The sequence below is a fragment of the Xiphophorus hellerii genome, chromosome 6, assembly GCF_003331165.1.
Source record: "Xiphophorus hellerii strain 12219 chromosome 6, Xiphophorus_hellerii-4.1, whole genome shotgun sequence".
In the NCBI taxonomy this organism is placed as follows: domain Eukaryota; kingdom Metazoa; phylum Chordata; class Actinopteri; order Cyprinodontiformes; family Poeciliidae; genus Xiphophorus; species Xiphophorus hellerii.
The window spans coordinates 10,985,885-11,010,039 of record NC_045677.1 but is presented as its reverse complement, the minus strand read 5'-3'; the positions used below and the strand labels follow the sequence as shown (position 1 = coordinate 11,010,039).

Genomic DNA, 24,155 nt, shown 5'->3' with positions numbered 1-24,155 from the left:
GTCATCACATGACATTGCTGCTATTTGTTATTCCACTTTATTCTTAAAAACACTTGCAGAATAGGCTCAAACAGAACAAAATAAAAACAAATCAGGATTCGTCTGAAAATCTAAAAACAAACAGGACAAATTACACCAAACCTCACTGGATTTTACAATCAAACATCTCTTATATGAGAAAAGACAACCTGGTACGTCTCCTATAAAATTGTGATAATAAATTTTTATGTGACCTTTAAACTTTTTGGAACATTGATGTTTAAGTGGGTTTTCTTTTTAAATGTCAGCGTCAGGCCACACCCCCTTTTCATGTGGCTCCGCCTCTTCCTGCTCGAGGAAATGTTCCTAAAACGAGAGATGAAAATCTTTTTGACTAAACGGACCCATGCTGTGATTAAACATGTTCATGTCATATATGCTGCTTGTTGCACATCAATAAACTGCTTTATCATTGTACTCTTGAGTCACTGGAGTTTGTTTAATTGCCATTTAATACAATCATGAAGCAAAGGTTAGAAAGCCGTCGGTTCTCCTTACCTGTGCGACTGAGGAACCGTCCTCTGCCTGAGAGGATGCTCATCTGACGCTGGCTTGTTACTGAGCGAGGCTGACTGTCACTGCTGGTGTCTGGTTAAAACAGAAAAGTGAGAATTTACGGAAAAACGTTCAGTGAAGGGACAAGCAAACAAAAACAGGTTTAGTAGGCAAGTGAGTACAACATATTTCCAGGTGAAAACAACAAAGTGCTTCCCAAAAGGTAAAAACTGTTGTGAACACAAGAAGGTAAAATACATTCATAACATTAAGCAGATAAGAGATGAGATCATATAATCAAGCTATAACGATAAGCCCGTCAAAAAAGGCCTATTTACTTTTTAAAAGTTTTTTAAAAATTAAGGTGCCACAAAGATGGAGGCAAACTACAACTTATGGGTCATGGCTGAAAATATTGATCTCCTCTGGTCTCCAAATGAGTCCCTGCTACAAATAATGATAATGGATTACAAGCTGCAATATCAAACCTGTTTAGATGGTGAGGGCATCAAAATGGTTAATAGATCAATGAAGTTTATTTGTATGCCACATTTCAGCAGTTCAAGGTGCTTTACATCATAAAAACACAAAAATACAAAATCATAGGACACAGTCAACAGTTGAAACATTATATTTTGACAAGTGAAATTGTTACACATCAGAATGTTTCAAATGCAACTCTAAACTGGTGGGTTTTTAGGCTAGATTTAAAGGCACTCCTTTTTAAGTGGGAAGATTATGCTCCAGGTGAACATTTTGGAAAAAATAGCCCCTTCAATGATGCATTTTGGTGAATTTTGCAAAAATAAATGGACAACATTCAGACAGGAGACAAACAAACCCGACGTGAGCCTATATTACAGCATGATGTCCTGGTAGGTTCAGCAATCCATGTTTTTAACTCATCGCTTCACTACCTGCCCATTACTCTAACAGCAGCTGTTAAAGCTGTAAAACTGCCAGAAGTAATTCACTTGTGACATAAATGTTGTTAATTTTACTTGAGGTGTAACGTGAACATTAATGGTCATGACTGTCGGCATTGGGTTTTTGTTATCCCAAACAGAGTTAGTTATTTTACATGACGAAAAGCTCATGTGACTGGAGGCCATTTTTTAGTTCCAGCATCAATGCTGAGGCATTCACAGTGTTTGTTTGTTGCAAGGTGCTGCGTTTTTACCCATCATGAAATCAGACCAGTAGATTTATAATTCATCAGTGTTGAGTGGAGACATGCCACGCTTTAGCTTTTTGGAAACGTTTTAACCCTGGTGAGATACTTTGTGTGATTGCTGCATAACAGACTGGTGTGTAAGGGCGATTTTATCGTCAGACTTCTTGTACAAACTGTTGGCAGATCTAGAGCATGAATGAGGAGCAGACATGGATTTAAATCAATCACAGAATCAGTCAGTGAGGATGGGATACCTGGACAAAACTATTTAATTTGAACAGCCGTTTTTCATTAGATCAAGCTTTACATGCTGCTAACAACAGCAACTGTTGGTTGAAACCTGAGGACGCTTAATTAACTGAATAACGTAAACCACAATAATCAAGAATTTACAATCCAGGCCATGATTTAAGATTAAAGGCTTATTGAACGGAGTAAATTACCAGGATCTTGACTTGTAGACGGCAGGGAGGCATCATCACGTTGCTGTCCTGTTGACTCCAGGAGCATCTGGCTGTCCAGAGAAACGTCAATATCTGGACTGAATACAGATACAAAAACTTTGGAGGTTCCATGGAAAAAAAACAACATATTTTCCTCCTGATTTAACTAAACACATTGTATTCAAGAAATCTGCACACCGACATCATCTATGGAGGTAAATGATAATTTAATAATAATGGCTTGCTCTGTGTTGCTCTTTTATGAGCAAAGTTTAGTTTGTAGCACAGATGGCTGGTACTTTTGTTATGTTTTATAAAAATACATGAGTATGTATTCTAATGAAAAACTAGACATTAAATAATTTCTTTAGTAAAAAGCTTCAGTGTTGCAGCTCTTCAAATCCTTTACAGAACTGTTAATGTATCAAATTACATCCTCTTTTACAACAATACACCATGTTTTCTAGCGGCGCTTTTCTGCTGTCAAAACCGTTTAACATCATTATTTTATTTGTTCAATTCAAAGTAAAAAATGAACATAATGTTAACTTCAACATGAATTCCTGCATTAGATCCTCACCCTTCTCCTTCGTGCTCCATGAAAACCTCATCTCCATCGTCTGCAGCAGCAGCCATCCCAGTTGAGGCAGTTACCATGGGAACTGACTGGGAGGCCAAGTTGTCGCCACTGTCAGAGGGCATATTCTCTGTAAAGACCGTCACTGAGGGAAACAAGAGTGTTAGCAAAAAGGAGTATGCCAAAGAAACAAACAAACAAACAAAAATAAGGTATGTGTCGGCTCACCTGGTGCAGCCACCTGTAAAGGTGTGGTAGGGACACTCCTCCCTCCGCCATCTTCATCATGAGCAGCCAGGAAGAGCGGAGATTCATACATCCCCAAGCCTACATGTACAAAAGCATTATCTATAAAATCAGATGACATTGCTAGGAATAGTTTGGTGAAGTCACTGTGTGTGTGTGGTTTGCACCTCCTTGAGACGCCAGCTGTCCCAGGTCCGAATGTGAAGCTGATGCCTGCTGCAGCAAATCTTCCGGAGGCCCGAACCTGAATCTGGTGGAGAGGCCTGCTACCTGTGGAGAACTGAGGAATTAAACACAGTTAGCATCGGTCATTCCCACACTGTTGGAAAGGAAGGAGAATAAACGAGCGCAGCGCCTGCAGAGATTCCTCCATGAGAAGAACAACAGGATGTGTATGACTCTTACTGTATAGCCTCGGCAAAACCATCGGTGCGGTGCGGGACCACCAGAGTGGGAGTACTGGGAACCATTCTGTCATCGTCATCAAAGAACGGCTGTAGAAACACGCAGACATTCTCAGCTGACATAAGCACCTTTACCTGCTCGATAAACTTCACATGAACTGATCAGCCACAAGATTTTATCCTGACAGAACAAGTGATTCAGTTTCCATACAATGTTCTGCCAAGAAGGTAAGAAATTACAAGTCAGAGCTTAGTAGAGGGGAGTCCAACAAAAATCATCTGAAGAAGCCAGCGATGTGTAATTTTTAAAATAATTTAACCACTGATTGTATTGCCAGATATATTGGCATATCAGAAAAGCGCGTTTTTATGTAATTTTCCGTATTTGAGGGCCTCCAAGTCCTGTCATATAGGTATGTTATATGTAGTGCATGTGTATTGGGATGAAGTGTGTTCTACAGTATCAGAACTGAGTTAATATCTTAATAACTACTAAGGTCTGATTAAATGTTTATAAGTGCCCCCTGGTGGCTTGAATAATTATTTCCAAATTACATAGAAAATAGTTTGGACTGCTGTTAGCTGGAGTCACTCCAAGCATTAAACATAAAAAGATGATTGAAAGTTCAATAAGGCAGACAGAGCATCTGCATAAAGCGTCATGAGATAAAATTTGTAAAATTAATATTCAGTATCTGCTGCAACATTTGTGTCATTTGTAAATGCTGAAACAATGGTATACATGTGCTGCCAGACTTTAAGTCTGGCAGCACATCCTTTACAGAACTGTTAATGTATCAAATTAACAGTTCTGTAAATTTGATACATTTGTTTTGGGGGTAACTTCTGATGGTAACTTCTTTCTAAATAAATAGAGACAACTATTTATGCTTGATTCTTAATTAATTACGCTGAATATAAACTATAAAGTCAATCAGACTAGTAATATAATCAAACATGATCATTTTCTTACCATGGAGGCTAATCCAGGAGTTAGTTGAGGTCCACGACCCGATGATGGTCTACGAAGTTGAGACGGTTGTCTCTAAAGAAGAAAACGAGAAGAAAAAGCAGACATTTCTATCACAGGACTGTAGATGTGTTTATTAAAAACTAAATTATAGATTTATATCAGAAAGCTCCAAAATTAACAATGCTGTGATTGCAGCAATGTTTTCGTTGTATTTTTATTTAAATGCAACATGATAGCGGTGTAACCTTCTAAAATGAAGCAGCTCCTTTGCAGGGTGAAAGTTAAACTCTTATAAGTTTAAAATACTTTTATCACGTCATCGCAAATACTTCAGTACTTGGAAGATGATTTAAAACATTAAGAGTTAGAATGAGTTTTTACTGTTCCCTTTAGTAAAAAAAAAAAGAAATATCCTGAGAAACAAGTACACCACTGACGCTGCATACTCCAAACAAAACCTCTTGTCACAAAAGTCAAACCTTTGTTAATATAGAATGATAGGTTTTGGTTTTACCTGTGTGTGTGGGGGTCCCAGTTCAGGTGCCGGCGCTTGGATGAAGAGCCGGGGTGACGGCCTGCGGGGCTGGGAGAGGCGGGGCATCAGGGAGGAGGAGCAGGGGGAATGTGCAGTGGAGCAGGTTGGAGGGTGGTGGAGGTAATCCCTAGCAGATCCTAGATCTGCTCCGCAACTGGTGCCTTCTCCTGAAGGAGACAGCGACTCGGTTTGGCGATGTCAAAGGTGTGCAGGAAGTGGTGTTGTAGGCTTTGGGCTTACCGCTCTGTGAGGGGTCAGCAGGGCGCTGGGAGCTGGTGGGGGCGCCACTCACATTCTCCTCAGCGTTGGAACCCCCTGAAGGAGCGGCTTCCTCTCTCTCATCTTCAGCCTCCTGACTCTCCTCGTTGTGCTCCTCTCCTCCTCTCATCCCGCTGTCAGCAGCTCCATCATCATCTTCTTCGTCATCTTCTTCCTAAGACAGTGATGAACAGAGAAAGTTAGTAGCAGAGACATGTGTGCATCTAAAAAAAAACAAAAAAAACACTAATTGGTTAGAAAAGAAGACAAACCTGCTCTCCTTCTGCTTCCTCTTCATCCTCTTCTTCGTCTTCATCCTCTTCTTCCACTCTCTGGTCCCCCTCTTTGCTCTCCCTGCTCTCGCTGTCGGTGTCGATCACAATGACGTCTCGAATTAAAGCCGAGCCCTGGGAGCCCTGGTCAGACGGGACGGACTGGGAAACTCCTTCGTCCTCCTCAGAAAACACCTGGAAGCCTTCCTCTGGGAGCTCCTGCAGAGTAAACACGGACAAATTAAAACACATTTGTATATATATAACTTTACAGTTCTACATGTAACAAAAACAAAGTGGAAGCTTGGACTTTTTGTTTTATGCCTTATTGCTTCTTGAGTCATTTCATTCAGGTTCGTAGTATTTGTTTGATTTTATTTTTGTATACATCCGTGTGATGTTTCTGCCTCATGTACAGTCATATTAATTAAATTAATGTATTATTTAAAATGTGAAAATTAATCTTTCCATGAAAAAATAATTAAACAGAAGTATTAATATAAAGTGTGTGTAATACCTGCTCACAGGTTGTTATTTCCAAGCGGTACTCTTATTCTGATAAATGAACTTCATCAGGATGCCGATTCTAATTTTTTAATATGACAAGCAGAAGATTTTTGCAAAAATAAAAAGAACGTCTACAAAATGCATTATTTACCGAGGTCATATTTGATGCAGGGTTTCCCCCAGTGTATTATAAGCCTGGTGGGCTACTAGGCTTTACTTGTGCCCCTACCAGGTTTAGCACTGCTTATTTATTTAAGTATTTTTAAAATGTTTGCATTTTTTAAGACTTTATAGTTGATTTTCAAGTATTAATCTTCCAATCTTTCAACTCACATAATTATTAAGTGATATTTTCAAATTTTCTGTCAACTTTTAAACATTTTTAACTCAAAAACAAGACAGAATGTTGGACGAAAGACTGCCCTAGCAAGTTTTCTGGGGGAAACCTCGTGATGTACTGATTTTTTTCTACCAGGTGGAGTTACAATGGTGTGTCAGAAATAATGTGTAAATCTTACAACAATCTGTATTGTGTCTATTTTCTAAAAAATGGTTTTGCTTCATTTCTCTCTAAGAACCGACCCGACTGTCATCAGGCGAAACCTGTTGCTCTCCCATGTCCCCCAGCTCTCCTTCCAGCTCTTCATCACCCTCCATCTGCAACAAGGCAAATTACACATACCTCATTTTTGTGCAGTAATTCTCATTTTTAAACTGTAAAACTGTTTTTAATACATCAACAATCTTTAGCAAAGGCAAAAAAGAAGAGAGCACTGAAATGGTAGATAATATTTTTAGTCTCTGTTTGATCTTTAATAGGATTCCACTGTTTCAACTAAAGCCAACCGTGCAAAGCATAAGGAACAGTTTGCCATGGCATCGCCTTCATTTAAGTTTTGAATTTAGACTTTATGCACTTGTAGTTTTACACCAGACAACCAACTTTCCATAGAGATGGTTAAGAATTTTTCACAGTTCAATAGAAGTTCCAACATGTGACAGAAATGGATCTAGAACAAAGTAAAAAGTGAGAAATACGGCAAATGATAAAAATTTAAATAAAAAAGGTGTTTATTGTGTTGTTTTAGTCTCTGGGTGTTGCAGACCTGCAGAGCGATTGTTGGTTTCAGTCGCAGTTTTTTAGTGTTCGGAGGTGTTTGGGAACTCTCAGGTCGACTTTCCTCTTCCTCCTCTTCGGTTTCTCTGCTTCGCTTTGAGCCAGTTTTAGCTACACCAAACAAAAACGTGAACATCGGCTTATACACTAAAATCAAACATTTGTGTGCTGTGTGCTTTATGGTAATGTCTGAAGTTTCAGGGTTAATTGCATCTGAAGGCGATGTTGTTGATCACCTGTTGAAGGCATGCAGGAGGAGGATGAGGAGGATGTGGATGGACATTCTGCCTCTATGCTGGAGCCTGCGTCCTGATTGGCTGCCTGCTGTTGGGTGGGCTGAACAAAGGCCGTGGCCTGAGTGCTGGTTGGCTGAGTTAAGGAGGCCAGAGGATTCATGAGGGAAGAGCTAGTGGAGTGAACAGAAGCTCCTGTAGAGATGAGAACTGTAGAGAGAAACACATTTTACTCTCCCACATCTAAAGTTACATTTGAGTTGTTCATTTTTATTTTATTTTAAAAGTTTCTGCGTTTTTACCCTCCTGACTCTCCGTCTGTGTAGTGGGCATCACTGTGGCTGTGGGTGTTGGGATGGGAACAGGTGCAGGTGTAACCATGGGCCTGATGCTGGCGCGAGGGGTGGCCTTGCTGCCGGTGGACGGACTCGGCTTGTTGCTGGGTGACTGAGTGCTTGGAGTGGGCCGAATGTTGGCGGTGGGTGGCTCAGAGGTGCTCAGGCTGATCACGGAAAAATTGACATTAAGACAATCAATTTGATTCAGAAACGAGAAATTTACTTTTTCTAGATCATTTCTCGTCCATCCATGAAAAACAACGTTATTGAATCCAAATGGAGCTTTAATCCTGCATAAAACAACAACGAAACATTCAAAACAAAAGCAAAGTCCTTGACGTTGGTGTTACCTTCCCCTGTCTTGAGCAGGACTTTTCAAAGAAATTTGTCTCTGGTCTGAAGATCTGGGCTGATCCAACTGTTGGAGGTAAAATTAACAAAAAAAAACAAAACAAAAAAATCAAGTCAATAAATGTATAGAAGAATCTGCTAATTTTAGCATATAAAACAAGATGCAGTATTTTAACAATTCCATGGTGTACCTTGGCTACGCCCTGGTCCTGAGTTTCCTCCCTCCCGTCAGAGTGAGCTTGTGTCTCTCTCAGTTCTCTCAGCTCTCTGTCCATTCGAAGAAGTCTTCCTTCGTACTGAGACTTGAGGGCGTTCATCCTGACCTCCAGCTCCTCTTTGCTCTGCTTCAGCTCCTCGTTCTCCTGACTGAGCTGCTCTTTGGCACCTGCAGGTGAAAGATCCAGACACTCAACACAGGAAACTAAACTTCAAAAACAATGAAACAACTAAATGTAGTTAGTTAAATCGTCAAAATATTTTCAGGTCCAACTTACTGTTTACTTGGCCGATTTTTAATTTGGCTCCCAGAATGGCCTTTTTGGTCTTCTCCTCTTTCTCAGCCATCTGCAGTTTGAGCTGATCTTCTCTGTTCTTACTCTCAGAAAGCTGCAGGAAACCAGATTAAATAAGATTCCAACATTAATACAACTATTGTTTTTACTTACGTCTTCATAAAAGTGCAGAAGAAACCAATCAAGAATGGATTGCATAATATTTAAAGCGAGCACCTCCTGTTTGAGCTTGGTCAGCTCATCATGCTGTGTCTGACTGAAATCTCCAGCAGCTGTGGAGTCATTGGCCTGGATAGACTGGGAACTCTGGCTGGTCAGTGCTGCTTGGCTAGCTTCATGAGCACGCTTAACTTCAATTAGCTGCTCCTGCAGTTTCATAATCTCTGCTTCACGCTCAGAAACGGTCTTAAAACACACAAAAAAGTACAAAAATGAATAAACACAATATGTACAACTGGATCTACCAGGTAAACACTCCTGATGCAAGTTTAACTGAGTTATGAAACATTGCCTGTTTACAAACATGCATCATTAAATTAACATTTGGAAAATATTTTGTCCAAATATTAGAAGCAGCAAACGTATTCAGAGTTTGTCCCTAACCTTCTGCAGGTTGTTCAGTTGGATTTGAAGCTCTGCCACCTATGTGAGGACATCAGATGATGAAGAAAAATGATCAGATACCTTTTACAAAAAGAAACCGTGTGTTTAGAAAACATTAACTCTGTCTCACCTTGTTTTCGGCTCGACTGAGAGAGGTCTTCAGGTTGCTGACCTCCTGACTGTGGTTCTGCTGGAGCTCCTTCTCTTTAGCAGCGTTCTGCTGGACTGCCTCTTTAGCCTGCTGAAGCTCCTCCTGCATCTGCTGCATCTGGTTCTGCCTGGCCTGGGCCAGAGACTGGACCGATTTTAGCTTGATCTGTGACTACAATCAGAACAGAAGAATATGCAGTATTAAAAGCATAAATACAATTATATAACACAAACGTAAACAGAGAAATGTTTTGTTTACGTCACTAAACAGAGCAAAATCCTAGAACAGTTTTAATCTCACCTGCTGGAGTTGGTTCTTGAATTGGTCAAATACTTTCTGCTTCAGGGCCAGCTGGCTCTGATTCTGCTGCAACTGGGTCTGGACCTGACTCAGCTGGGACTGGGCCTACAAAGGTAAAAAATAGAAGAAGAAAATGATTTTGAGCAGCTTCTTTCCATTAAAATTAGAGATAACAGCTGATGACATCCTGTTGAAATATGGTGTTGCGCTTAAGCGCTTTACAAAGCTAGACACATTTATAGACCATCGATAATGGGCTGAGCCTGTTTTGAATAAACTCTTATTAATAAAAGAGACAAACTGAATCAGAGAAATGTGCATTTGCATATTTTATTTGAAAGTCAGAGTAAAATGAAAAATCATTGATTCTCTGAGATCAAGCTGAAGAGGGAAGTGAGAAGGAGAAGTGAAAAACATACAATTAATTTTTATTCTCTTCAGAATGGGAGAACTTCCCTTTCCGTTCTCCTCATCCTTGAGTTTCTCTCACGCTTATAACAAAGACGCCACAGTTTATGCACTTCTCAGGCTTACACCTGTAACCTTGAACCAAAACTGGTTCAGATGAGTTGTCTGCTCCTTCTCAAAAACTCCTTCTCAGAAAACGTTTATCGGTTTTGCTTTTCCCCAGTAAATAAGCCAAAGTTTTATTTTGTCACAACAAGCCCTTTTTGGCTTATGAGGTTACGCTCTTAACTACGACGCTAACAATGCTTGATTAAAATCAAAAGATGCATTTTAATGGTGCACAAACTCCTTCCAGCTGCAAGCAAAGCTTTTATTTTCACCAGAGTGCCCCAAAGTGCAGCAGTAATTTATTTACTCAGATTTATAACAGAAAGGCTGAATCCTATGTTCAGAAAATACATTTATTTAAATAACAACCATGGAATGGAATGGAAACAATGGAAAATAGAGGCAACAAGAGACTACTACTACCTGGTTTATGGATTCAAGTAAGAAAAAATACAACATAAAAAAAGTCTTCAGTGAATGTGTGCATTTCCATTAAAAAAAACTATCTCTGCAGCAGTTTTATGTCCTTTTAAGCACGCTGGCACATTCAAAATAAAAACTTGACGGAAACATCTAAAAACTATACGGAATTAGCCAAAAAAAGGCAAATAGGATTTTTCTTTTGGATATGGTTTGACAAGGAAAATAAGCATGAACACCTTTAATTGTAACGCTCTTGCAGTTACGAGTCCTTTGCTGAAACTAGCATCCACTTTTGCTACATCTTGTGGTTTACCTCTTTTAGCCAAAGTAATCCCAAACAGGCAACTCTGTATTTTTTGGCAACTAATTTCGCCATTTTTGGACTTTTTTGTTCTAAATTTTCAAGTTAGTCTGTGTATGTTTACAAAGTCCAAAAGTCTCCTGAGCGAATATATTGCCCATAATCATTTATTTTACTAACAAATATCAGTTGGGAAAATTTTGCAAATCGTCCAACCTTAGTGCTCTGTTCAAAAAAGCTTTCAAACCGCACATTTAAAATGAATTTCATTCATGGAGACAACATGCAAACTGCATGTGGTGAGACCACAGTTTGGGATTACAATGCAGGCTTTTCTTGTTGCCAGGAAACAGTGCAAACCACTGGAGCACAGTGGAAAGCAAAATAATACAAACAAGCCCTAAAGCATCTTTATGTCTGTGTGTGTCACCTGTGTCAGCTCGTTCTGGCTCTGTGTGAGCTGGGTTTGGAGCTCCTGGAGTTTTTCTTTGCTCTGCTGATGTTCCTTCTGAGCCGCCTCCAAGTCCTGCTGAGACTTCTGAGCCTGATGGGGGAAAAAACAAACAAACAAAAAAAAAGGTCACTGTGATTCACCCAAAATCATCTCGAAAAAATAATTGCGCAAACATATTTATGCCAAACATGATCTGGTGTCAAACTAAATATTTGTAAATTAATATCTATATTTTATAGAGAATTTGCATCTATAAAATGTCAGATTTGTTTGCTAATTATATTTATTGATACTAATAAAGTCTGAATAGTATTCACAGCTGTTTGGGGGATAAAAGGACTAAATTTACACATAAGTTATAACCTTTTTTTATCAAATCCTTAGTCTAAACAAGCTAAAAATGCCATTTTAACTCAGCAGACCATGCATCCACTATTTAACATACTTGGTCCTGCTCAGGAAAATCCTAAAGGAGGAATGCTTACTATTTACAAAATTAATTGTTGTATGTTGTATTTCTTAAACTCTTAAATTACATCCACCTTTTGAACTCACCTCTGCCTGCCTTTTCTGAGCTTCCTCCTTCAGAGTATGTAGTTCATCTTGGGTCTTCTTCAGGTCGTTCTTTCCAGAAGTTTCCCCAGCCGTCTGGAACCCAAACTAATTATTAATCACTGCATCTTTCATTCACGCTCTTCAACATTAGGTCTGTAAAGTCAAAGGTTTCTACTTTGTGACTTAGATCAAAGATTAAGCAGAAATAAGAAGAACAATTAAAAGTCCCCATAAAATTACAATATACTGCTTTAGAGACGTTACTCCCTGACTAAAACCTGAAGCCACGAAATTAGGTAGACATAATCTAAACTAAATAACATATTTGCATATTTTTAACTCCACTACTGATTAAAATTGAATTAGATATTTAGATCTACATTTAGATTTTTTTATAGAAACAAAGTAAAAAGTGAAGCTGTGACAGATGTTCACAAAAGTAAAACCATTTCTAAACACTCCGGCTGAAATGAATCCATTTTTAACATTAATCCTTCACACACAACTGGTTGACAAGCACCAGCTTTAGTGGAAATAAGCATCTAAAAAGGTTTTACATTTCTGTATTGATTAATATCAGACTATCAATCTTTATTTGACCAAAGTGCTCCGTCCTACCTTATCATTCTGGGCTTTCAGCTCCTCGTACTGAGTCTTGTAGCGGCGTCCAATCTTCTTCACCTGAGTGATGGTCCTGTTCTTCTCCAGAATTTCATTGTTTTTGGTTTCCAGGTCTTTCTTAAAAGAGTCTTTTTCCGATGTCAAGCGGACCACAGAGTCTTTGAGACCTTGAAGCTGGGCTTGAGCTGAATTGCTGCTGGCGTTGGATCTAAATCACAAAACAGAATCAGAGTAGCAAAAATAAAAACGTGTGTCTCTTTGTATTCCTGCTGCAGTTTGAGTGCAACTCCAAGAAGCGCGGCAGTGAGGTGTGTTGTACCTGGCCAGCTCAGTCCTAAGCTTAGCCGCCTCTTCAATTAGCTGCGCTATGCGTTTCTGTTGTGCCTCTTTTTCAGCTGTGATTTTCTGTTTTTCCTCGGCGTCTCCCTCTTTTTGTTGGCTGACCAGGTGCTGTGGACACAAAGACTGAAATTTACTCAAATTGAAAAAAATTAAGAGAGACAGCAACACAGTGCACTACAACAAGTGAAAAAAAACACCACAAATATATATGTAAAGATAATAATTTTCCACAGATGTCTAAGTTCTGTAAAGTGGCAACTAAAAAGAAACCTTGTTACCTGATAAATCTTTGAGTTCACATAGAAAACAATTCAATAAGAATTTACAGCACAAAGGGAAGACTGATGGATAATAGTAATGTGTATCGATAATAGACAAATGTATTTATATTTGCAGTCCCAAATGCTAAACTATTTGAACACTGGTGTCAGGCTTTTGATGGACATTTGAAAATGCAGCTAGACTTGTTTGCTATTTAAAGATGCATTCAACCACTCCAGAATATTTCCCTCTTGACAAACATCCTAAATTTTCCCACATTATAACACAAAACTTATTCTATGACTGAGTCCTGAACCACTGTTGATAAAACACTAAAAGAGCAACTGTTTCCTTCTTACTTGAACTTTAGCCTTCCAGCGTTTGAGGTCGTCTTCCAGCAGCCTCTTATCAGCCTGCAGGGAACCATTTTTCTCCGACAGTATAGACAGAGAGTTATGCAGGGGGGCGATGTCTGACTGTAGCTTTGTTACCTGGAAGGAACAAAAGAAGAAACCATTTATGATCAACATCTTAAATGTCTTCAATTAAACATTTGTAATGTAATATTTCAGTACAACTGAAATACCAATAATAGACAACCGGAGGCAGCAAGAGACAGTATGAGAGTTACTGCTTGGTTCTTACTTTAGCCTGAGCCTGCTGAAGCTCCAGTTCCAGCTTATCTCGGTCCAGTTTCAGCATCCTGTTGTTTTCTTGCAGAGCGCTGATGCTCTCCATCTTCTTCAGCTGTTCCTGCTGCTCACACAGAGTCTTGCTGGTCAACTGGGGAAAGTTTAAACCACCAGACACTTATCATTACTATCTATTCCAGCTTTACTTGTCATGAAAGGCATTTCTGCATTGGTCAAAGGCCTGCAGTCTCGTACTTGCATCCTCTCTCTCTCTCCATTTAGAGCTTCCTGCAGCTCCTTCAGTTCTCTGTCTTTGTGCTCGACTTGCTGTTTGTAGCGAAGAGCCTCTCCTTCAGACGCCTCGGACTGAGCAACAGCAATCTCCTTCTCGCGACGCACAAACCTGAACAACACGCAAACACACTGAACTTAGCAACCTTTGCCTGGCACAAAGTAAAACAATCATTAAAGCACTGCTCTCTCACTTTGTCAATTGACAGGAAAAACAGTTAACACCTCAGAAATCTGGACTGAAATGAAAAATTTCATAAACCGCAGTTTATGATTCATAATACCTTCATTTCAATTCCCAAAATATACAAAAACCAGTGCTTTATTTGGCATCCAATCCAAACCCGGTTCAACAACCTTGGATTCAAAATCAAGAAGTAAAAGGAACTTGAGGTAAAAAATAAATAAATAAATTTTAAAAAACAAAATCAAATAACCCATTTTAGATGGGAAAAAAAACCCATTGGACCACATATTAACCTTAACTGTGCTAATAATCAAAGAGTTAAATATTCTCAAAAAAGTTACTTTTGGTTAAGAAGTTGCATAATTAATTGGCAATGCTTGTGTCAAAGCAGATGCAGTGACCCCAGCTGTGGTAGAGGTCTCACCTAAGGATTTCCAGAATCTGTTCAGTGGTTTTTCCGTCCTCACTAAATGAAAGGTCCAGTTGCTGCTGCTGCTGCTGTTGCTGCTGCTGCTGTTGGCGACTCCTGGCAGCCATTTCATCCATCTGCTGGAGCAGGAGACTATTTTGTTTTCCCAGTTCTTCAAAGCGAGATTTCAGACTGGATAGCTCTTCCTGCAAAAGAGTGGAAGCAAATTTGTTTCGACCAATCAAAGGCTAATGTAATATAGATATTTCAGCTTAAAAACACATCAAAGACCTTTACGATGGTCGTACCTTTAGTCGCTTCTCCGTTGTAATCCAGACATTAGTTTTCACTTGTAGGAGGGAAGTAGCTTTCTTCAGTTCTTCTTCGATCTCCCTCTTGCGTGCTGCTTCGTGCTGGGATGTTTTCTTCAGCTGCTGCAGAGCCTCCACATCGGCAGCATGAAGCATCAGCTCTCGTTCGTACTTGGCCTGCGCCTCGCCAGCTAGCTTAGTCTGAGGGAAGAATAGAGTTTGAGTAAAAGCCTGATTTCTAGACAAGCGAAGTTGGAATTTTAAGAAGCTGGTTTCTTTAAAATGAACCTGCAGCAGGCTGTTCTGTGTGGCTTTCTGTTCCTGTGTGACGGCGGCGGCAGCTCTCTCCAGGGCGTCCTGCTGTTCTGTCTGACTGGCCTTCAGACTGCGCTGCAGCTCCAACACCTCAACAAACAAATCAGGTTTAGACTCACTCCGAATGAATCGTGGCCAGAAAATACATACCAAAATGTTCATCAAATAAATACCCAACTAAGGAATTAAAAGCGTTTTTATTAATTTAAGTGAGCTTCGATATTTTAAGGGTGCGTTCCCACCAGCCTTGTTTAGTCCACTTTAATCCGACTCCACTTCTTTAGTCTAGAAAGTCCTGTTAGTTTGGCGAGGTGTGAATGTGCAATCAAACTCTTGCGCTGACCAAAAGATCGAACTCTGCTCCACCTACAAACTTCGGTCTCGGTTCAGTTGAAGTGAACTCTGGTCCGGTTCGAATTCAAATGTGAACACCAAACTAAAACAAACCAGAGAGTCTAGCACTAGCAGGAGAAATGACTTGAAGTTTTTGGCCAAAGACAAAAGTAAAATCTTACAATCGCTAAAATCTGACGCTGCTCCATTTTTGTTGACATTTTGTGGTGAAGTTGCACTCAGTGTCTTCTTCAGAGGTTTTAATTATTTTTCCTTCTGCGGATTTTGGTGCAGCGTCTCCACAAGCGAGGAGAGGAAAGGATTTTCAAAGGATTTGGTTTGTTTGACACATTGCAGTATGAAAGGGAATCACACCAGCTGAAAATGTAACAAAAGTAGTTTACTGGACTATGAGGTGTTAAAACACCGTAAATGAGTATGTTATCAATAGATCTAAAAAGGTTTGTATTTTCTGACCAAAAATATTAAAAAATGTACTGAAAAGTTGTTAAGTAGTGTCTTTCACTGTTGGAAGTTCTATTTAGAAAAACTGATGAGCATGAGAAGTTTGTTTCGCCTTTTAGTGCGGCTACTCTGCATAAGATCAGAGTGGATCACTGAGTTAATCTAAAATCTCGTTCGGTGTAAGGAAGACATCGTCTCTTTAGATTAATGGTCCTCCACTGCTTAAAATGGCAAAAGGAGCAGCTGGGCCCTGCTGTAGCAGCCGAGATGGTCTTACTTGTTTCTCCACTGCATCCACAGCCTTCTTCCTCTCCTCCAATTCCTGCTGCTTCAGCTTCTCCACCTCTAGCATCTTTTTCTCCAGCTGCTTCTGCACATCCTCCGACTGCTTCAGTCGGACCTCTAGAGGAGAGCGTGACTGAAGAAAAGACAGAAACATTGAGTATGTCCGTGTTTACTTTACTATATTCAGCCAACTTGGCACCATTGCGTTGTCTACCTCCTTTTCTTTCTTCAAGCTGTCTTCCAGAGTTAGAACTACAGATCGGTACTGTTCAACCGTGGCATTAGCGTTCTTCAGCTGCTCCGCCAGCTCAGCGTTTTGTTCCTCGGCACTTCGTAGTTGAGCCTTCAGGTCTGAAAGCTCCTGCTCTGATTGGCCGGGCTGCGGAGAGGCTGCTGGCACTGGGGAGTGTACTGTGGGAGACGAGCAGAGCCGCAAACACCGTCATCACCAAAACTCAAAGGTTTGTCTCTAAGTGCTGGATGTATCATGTGCATACATATGCACCTCTGAGTGGAGCCCGCAGGGCAGCAGATCTGATGATTGGGGTGGTTGTGATGCCGGAGGCGGTAGTGGCTTCGGAGGAAGACACAGACACCAGCTGAGCTTTCAGCGTGGTCACCTGCTGCTCAGAGCCACGCAGAAGCTCCTTGGTCTTCTGCAGCAAGATGTTTTGTGTCTCCAGCTGCTTCTTTGCTTCTAATAACTGGGCCTAGAATCCAGAAAGACGGAGCAGAATAAAAACATTTATAGTAAATAGTGCTTGAAAATCTAGCTACACTGTGCTTAAGAATCCTTAACTATGTCAAGAAAGAGAGAAACATTTTATGTACATCCATGGTTCGTCCGAGGGCGTGTCGCTGAGCAACTTCTTCCTCCAGCTTGGTCTTTATTGAGGCCAGTTCAGCCTCCAGCTGTTCTATTTTGTTGTTAAGTCGCTGGCGAGTCTCCGTCTCTGTACGGTCCATGGCCAACTTGAAAAAAAATAAAGACAAATTAGATGATTCAAAAGAAAATGTATGTGTATTTACTGACAAGAAATCTATTGAATTAAATGTAATATTTAATTTTAAACAGTCACCAAAAAGCCTTCAGCGGCAACTGCTAGTAGAACAGAAAGAGAGGAAACCAAAAGGATCCAGTTTGGTTGGATACCTGTATGGTCTTCAGGTTGGTCAGCAGAAGGTTCTGGTTGCGTTGCTCAGCCAGAACAGCTTCCTTTTCTTTATCGAGCCGACACTCTGCCTGCCGCAACATGTCTCTCTCTTTAGTCAGGTTCTCCACACGCACCTGCAGAACGGGAAGGGAAAAAAGTGGTTGTTAGTGGTTCATAAACTGATGACTTAAAGAAATAAATCCAGAACTTCTATGTTACCAGACTTACTGATATAAACTAAATCTAGCAATGAAGTATGGTAAAACTCGTTTCAAGAATTTAAAAAAAAGATCTCAAAGTAAACTGGCAAACGTAAAGTCTTATTAAACTAGAACTAGAAAATAGCCATCTGTATTTGATAAAAGATAAAGCAAAAAAAGAAAGCAACAAATGAATGCAAAGTCAGATGAGAGAAAAAGTAAAATATATACTCTCATAAAGAATACAAAAGATAGTGCCAGTTCACTATCTTTTGTATTCGTTATGAAAGTGTGTGTATATATATATATATATATATTTTTTTTTTCTGCTAAAACGTGGATAAGACTTGGTTGATGTCAGCCTTTTATGAAGACAAATGTAGGTATACAAAAAATATTGATTTAATTGAAACCAATTAATAGCTGAAATTTTATTTTTTTAAATTATTCAGAGGACTCTCACTAGAAATAAAGTCTCTATAGTGACTCAAGTTATATTTTCTCTGTTTTTTTAGTTTATGAATTCATAAATTTGAACATAACATGAATCTTTTTGAATAAAACAAAGCTATCAAGACATACATGGGTATATATTAATCTCAAATCAAGTGTTTGAAAACGCCAATATGATCAATGGTTATTGCTGAAGTGAACAAAATAGCATCCAAGGTCCAACACAATCTGACGTTTAAACTTAAAACAATATCCCCAATATTCTTCTTCTCCCTCACCTGTTCCAGTGCCAGTTTTTCATTGGCCTTCCTCAGGTCCTGGACCATCGTATGGATGTTGTGCTCGTGCCGCTGAACTGTGGCGGCCATTGTTTGGTTACTCTTCTGCAGTGCGCTGATCTCTCTGCGGTAAGCTGACACAGTTTCCTGAAGAATCTCATACCTGGACAAATAGATGCACACTTATCTTAGGAGTTGAGGACAGAAACAGGATTGTTTTTGCTGCTTACTTTAAGAAAAAAAACAAACCTCTTGTTACTGAAGTCCAGCTGAGAAGTGAGTTTGGCGTGGCTGGAGCGGAGCTCCGCCAGCTGCTTCTGCAATCGGTCGTTAGTTTCATTCAGCATCCGGTCATTCTCAGCCTTCTCTTTCTTATACAAGGCAAAAGAGTCGTTGAGCTGGAAGTGAACAGATTTACTTTCAGAGCGGAGACTGGGACGAGATTTCCGTAATCCATTCACCGTGTTAGAATAATAAAATGAGGGAAATAACCAAGCCTTGTGAAAATGCGAACCTGTTTTAGAGCAGCTTTTGTGTGAATGGTCTGGCTGGACTCTGCCGCAGCGGCTCTCTGAGGAGTGGAGCGAGTAGCTGGGGCGGAAGGACGGAGAATCAACTCCTGACCTGTCAACAAAAACAAGCAATTATGACCTCATTCTGTTAATTAGACGCTTCCAGTTGCATATTTCATTTAATCCGAGTATGATTTAAGTTGTAAACTTGCCCTTTCAGTACATTTTCTTATTTTATATTTTTCTTTTTCTGCGACTACATGCTTCCATTTGTCTGTCCCTTTGTTGGTACAATAAGTCTCCTCACTGAAGGACAATAATGGATATTTCTATCAGAGCTCTGGTGTCACCTTGAGGAGGCAAGCTGAAGCCGGTGCTCTGAGTCAGCAGAGCCTTGAACATGTCTCTCTGCCTAGCGTTGGAGTCGGCCAGCTGTTTCTGCTGGTTCCTCTGCTCTCTCAGCTGCTCCACCTCCTTCTGTAGTTTATCCACAACAGACTCCAACTCCGTTATGCTATATGCAGAGATAAAAGATGATAAGAAGAGAAGAAGGCATTTTCTTTTAGAACGTTTGTGAAACACTTCCAATAAAATAAAACCTACCGACAGGATTTCTTACCGTGCGTTATCCTCCCTGGACCGCTCCCTGCTCTTCTCCTCCTCCAGCTCCCGTAGTCTTCCCAGCAGGCTTTGGTTCTGTCTCTGGAGCTCCATCACGCTGCGGAACGACAGCAGGCTCGAGCTGTTCACCTCCGAGGTGCTGGAAATATCGGAGGAGCTGCCGTCGTCTTTGGACACCCGATTGCCGCGCGCTTCTTCCAACTCGACCAGGAGATTGCACAGCTGAGCCAGGCAAGTTAACACGTTAAACTCCAGATCTGGGTTACTGCTATGAATTCACACTGAATATCCGATACCTGCGCAGATGAATCCTCTAGTTGCCTCTCAGCCTTTAGTTTCTCTCTCTCCATGGCGTCGAAGCTCTGCTTGGCTTCATCTTTCTCTTTTTGCAGACTGTAGATCTCCTGGTGGCATAAAATGTTTTCCCATTTATGAAAGACATTACTTAATGCCACTAAGTGAATAAATTCATGTGCAAATAACTTGACGCACCGTTCGAGCTTGTTCCAGTTTGTTGCATAGGGAAGCCATTGACCTCTGCATGCTCTCATACTCCTCTCTCTGTCGCTTGAGCACAGGAGCTTTGGACTCCACCTCCTGCACTATTTCATCAAGGACTTTGCTCACCCTCCTCGTCTCCTGCTTCTCGAGCTGCAGATGGGTCTGACACTCTGCGTATGCATTATATAGCTAAGGGAAACACAGAAGGGGAATGTTTTACTCAGAAAAGTGGTGTCTGAATATAAAAATTCAACTCCAAACTCTCTCCGTGCTTGAAAATAAAGAAATGTATGTTTATTTCTAGCCAAAGTAGGGCTGAAACAATTAATCGATTACTGAAATAATCGTAAGTTAATTTTGTAGGTGATTAACTAGAGCAGTAATTAAGTCAAAACTGTACAAAATCAACTTCAGTTAACTGGGTTTATTTCTTACATCGAAAAATTTCATGCCAGGCTTGACAATTGCAGCGATGGCAGTCGCTGATGGACACATGGAGTCCAGCTGTTCTTCTGTCAAAGAAGACCCGCCTGCACGGGGAAAACACAGAACATTAGCACTACAATTACCATTGCTACACTCCATCTTCAACAGAATGAACACTGGCATCTGCAAAGTGTGTGAGTGAATATTCATACAGCAGTTTTTTCCGGCAGCCTTCATCGTTGCATTTTCCAGCTCCTTCTCCATTTTCTTTATCTTCTCTCTAAGTTCTGCCTCAACTCGTACCTTTTGCTCTTCAGCATCGGAAACTTTCTTCTCCAGACCCTTGTTAGCTGAAAAGTCGTAACATCGGTCAATCACAGAATATCAGAGATGAATGGCATATGGAAAGCTAAAGTAAAAAAAATACTCAGAGGTTCTACCTTCTCCTGTCTCTTTGACCAGCTTGCTAAGCTCCTCCACTGCTCTGCTCAGCTCCTGGTTCTTTGCCTCCATGTCAGTCGCTGCACCCTGCAGAAGGAAGCACCCCACATTGAGTTTTCTTTTTTTTAGTAATCAGTGATCAGTAATCAAGAGCTTTAAGATTTAAGTGGTTCTGACCTTGTAGAGTGAAGATAACTTGACATGAGCGTTGAGCTCAACACGGTATTTCTCCTCCATAGCAACCTGTTCATCCTTTGCCTTGAGGGACAGATGGTAAAAGAAATATACAAAAAAAGCAGACATAAGAGGGGAATCTTATCTAAAAATAAGTGTACATATATAGGACTAGGACTAATTACCTGTTTCAGTTTGTTATTGAGATCTTCAGCTCTTTTACTTTGGCTTTCGCTGAGTTCTTTCAGAGAAGTGAGCTGACTCTCAAGTCTGCTCACCTGTTGAAGAGAAATATTATAAGACATTAAGAAGCTAAACAGAACAACAAAACCCAACCCTAACATAGAAGCCTGCAGTATATCAGTGTTTTTATCCCCAGGTGTGTTTAGATGTTTGCCACCTGCTCGTTGCTGCTCTGCAGACTGCCCTGCAGCTCCAGTATCTCCTTCCCCTTCTCTCTGTTGGTGTTCAGTAACTCCTCAGTTTTGGTCGACAGCTCTGCAGTTAACCAATCAACTTTCTTCTCCAGCAGCTCTTTCTCCTGCTCCATTCGTTTCTCTCGGTGCTACAATTACAGTGATATATTATCTTTTAGAAGAAAAACTGCCTCTTTGGCTTCGTAAACTGCCTTGTAAAAGCATTAACATCCTTAAGCCATTGAGTGGATTTTACGTGGCAGACCAGCATGAAGTAGTACATCATTGTGAACCGGAAGAAAAGCTATCAGACCTGCACAGAGGCTGTCGATGACTGTATTTCATCCAGCTTTAGCTGGAGCTCCATCTTTAGTTTGTTGGTGTCGGTCAGCTTCTCATTCAGACGTTTCATGTCCTCTAAAAACACAAATGTCACAAATTTAGAAGAAATAAGGCAAGTCTTCTGCAGCTACAAACAAAAACCTGAGATGAGAAAACATCTCTAAAACAATAATGGAGATTTAGCCGTATTAGCACATTGTTTAGGAGCTCTGTAATATTTCAACGAAGACCTAAATAACAAAGTTACCTGTCAGGTTCTCCACCTCCTGCGTTCTCTTCTCCAGCAGCCTCTCCAGTTCTCTCTTCTCCGCCTCAATTTCATACTTTGCCTTGGTTTGCTGCAAAAAAAGATTAAAAAATACACAGATGCAGTACTATAACAATAGTGAAAAATCTAATTTGTTATTATTTCAGTGATTGAAACCAAAACTTTTGAACAACTTTATTGATCTAACAAAAACCCTTAAAAACACACATTTAACACAATCATGTTTGTGTATAATAAAGCTTCATTTGACCAAATTCAAACATCTGACGGACATTCAAGTGTCATCTGACCATAAGTAACTGTGTTTGACTGTATTTGCATAATGACCCACATTATCCATATACTGAATTTACCTTGCTGGACCCATGTTTTTAAATAAATATTTATGTACCATAATTAATTTCATTTTGGGTTTAAAATAGATATATTCTTGGAATAATTAATTCATACTGACAAAAAGGTTAAAAAATAAATTTAAAATAGAGATAAGAATAGATCACATAACTTTGAATGGAATAATAAATTATGTTAATCATATTTAGGAGCAGATCTGTCACATTAAGCAAATTAACCAGCCATCAGTACCAACCAGGGAGAGGATAAAATTAGGTTTGGGAACTGTTCATTTCCTTTACCTGTTGTGGTTGTTTTTCTTCACTGGTCTCATCCTCTATTCCTTTCAAAGAGCTCAGCTCTTCATCTGCACAAAGAGAAACATTCAGATCAAACGTTTAGCAACGTAAGGAAACCGATTTATTGGTTATATAATAAATAGATGAGAACTCACTTAGTTTTTTATTCTCCTCTTTCAGGATCTGCAGGTCGTTTGTGGCAGAAAGGATCTGTTCTTGGCTCTCTGTCAGTTGTTTCTCAAAGTCAAAGTATCGTTGCTCTGCAGGGACAAAATATTCAGCAGGTAAGCAGGGATACATAAGAATATGAAAGTAAATTTTTCTGTGCAAAAATGTTGACAAAGAATGTGTAAATTGCTTAAAGGAATATTATTAACTCTTTAAATTTGTGACAGAGTGAAAATTAATGTATATGGCTGCTTTTGTCACAATTTATGATGTTGACAATTATTTTTAGTTAACAGATTATTTATTTAATTTTTAGCAAAGACTTTTTTTCTACATCACCGTGTGTTATGATAGCCTGTAGGGTGCTGTCTGTGTAGTTCAGTACCAGTCTGAACTACCAGTCAGTATATTTATTTATATATATATATATATATATATATATATATACAAAGACAAAGTACAAAGATCAAAAAACACTTTTAGAATATTTTGCATTATTTTGTGATTTTGGCCTTCAAACAGGAGATTACTAAGCATCGTGTGATGAATCCCTCTCCACCGCCGAAGTTAGCTTTTAGCATGGCACCGCAGCTAGCACAGAAGGGTGATTTTTATCCAAAAATTGATCAAACACGGCAATAGTTTGTACACCGAACGACACAAATAAAGAAATTCTAGCAGTCAGGAGTTGTCTACAACTGGTTTATGTCATTTTAACACTAATAACAGTGAATTATGATAGTGGCTAGGCGGATGTTACTCACCACTGTCTGCTTTGAACCGCTCATGCTGCGTCTTTAGCGCCTCGTTAGCATTCTGCAGGTCTGCTACAAACTTCTCCAGCTTGTTTTGAACGCCTTTCGGGAGTTTGTTCAACTCTGTCCGCTCTAGGGCCTGCAGTAAGACGACCGCCATCTCCACCAACTCCTCCCCCAAAACGAAAGAAATAACTGGACTCCAAAGTCCTTAACTGTAGTCCTGGACTGTATTCTATCACCAAAACTGAAGAGTACGGACGACGGAAGTCTGAAGCTACGTTAATAGATGATACAGGAAATACAACTTAAACTTTCAAAATAAAACTGTTTGTGTGAAATGAATGATTTTCACTGTTAATAATAAGCACATGTGTGGACATCGACATTAATTTAGTTGTTTTTTAGTTGTTTATGCTTTAAAGTGTGACTTTTTAGGTTCATAACTACATTAGTACTATCGGATAAAACAAAGCGTTTGAGTCTTATTTTGAAGAAAACATGGAAGTGCTTCTTTAATTTTAGATCTAGCTTAACAAAATACTTTGAGCCATTCATGACGATATAAATATGCGACGGATATAT

General features: G+C 39.8%; 1 protein-coding gene across 3 annotated transcripts; it reads right to left on the bottom strand.

Moving 5' to 3' along the window:
* Positions 1 to 18: 18 nt before the first annotated feature.
* Positions 19 to 23,838, bottom strand: LOC116721348 (nucleoprotein TPR-like). 3 transcript variants are annotated; one of them, XM_032565009.1, is made up of 55 exons: positions 23,580 to 23,838; positions 22,803 to 22,907; positions 22,651 to 22,715; positions 21,995 to 22,085; positions 21,719 to 21,822; positions 21,390 to 21,554; positions 21,175 to 21,267; positions 20,993 to 21,073; positions 20,815 to 20,902; positions 20,587 to 20,724; positions 20,384 to 20,478; positions 19,940 to 20,137; positions 19,744 to 19,851; positions 19,446 to 19,669; positions 19,177 to 19,340; positions 18,829 to 18,938; positions 18,564 to 18,712; positions 18,315 to 18,477; positions 17,383 to 17,517; positions 17,061 to 17,201; positions 16,735 to 16,939; positions 16,444 to 16,640; positions 16,222 to 16,362; positions 15,120 to 15,236; positions 14,829 to 15,032; positions 14,536 to 14,726; positions 13,889 to 14,036; positions 13,647 to 13,784; positions 13,361 to 13,492; positions 12,718 to 12,848; positions 12,396 to 12,606; positions 11,778 to 11,870; positions 11,199 to 11,312; positions 9,529 to 9,633; positions 9,208 to 9,399; positions 9,078 to 9,116; positions 8,691 to 8,879; positions 8,457 to 8,568; positions 8,154 to 8,347; positions 7,962 to 8,029; positions 7,576 to 7,775; positions 7,277 to 7,483; positions 7,030 to 7,151; positions 6,506 to 6,580; positions 5,417 to 5,635; positions 5,127 to 5,319; positions 4,866 to 5,053; positions 4,352 to 4,423; positions 3,380 to 3,468; positions 3,142 to 3,254; positions 2,957 to 3,055; positions 2,732 to 2,873; positions 2,152 to 2,249; positions 538 to 627; positions 19 to 345 (listed from the first exon to the last, which is right to left on the bottom strand). In XM_032565009.1, exons 1-55 carry the CDS (start codon positions 23,728 to 23,730, stop codon positions 308 to 310), a joined length of 7,434 nt encoding a protein of 2,477 aa, XP_032420900.1. In that variant the 5' UTR covers positions 23,731 to 23,838; the 3' UTR covers positions 19 to 307. The 3 variants fall into 3 exon arrangements, with proteins under 3 accessions (XP_032420900.1, XP_032420902.1, XP_032420901.1); XM_032565011.1 differs by having other exon boundaries at positions 11,199 to 11,286; positions 11,782 to 11,870; XM_032565010.1 differs by lacking the exons at positions 19 to 345; positions 538 to 627 and adding an exon at positions 642 to 1,893.
* Positions 23,839 to 24,155: the final 317 nt, after the last annotated feature.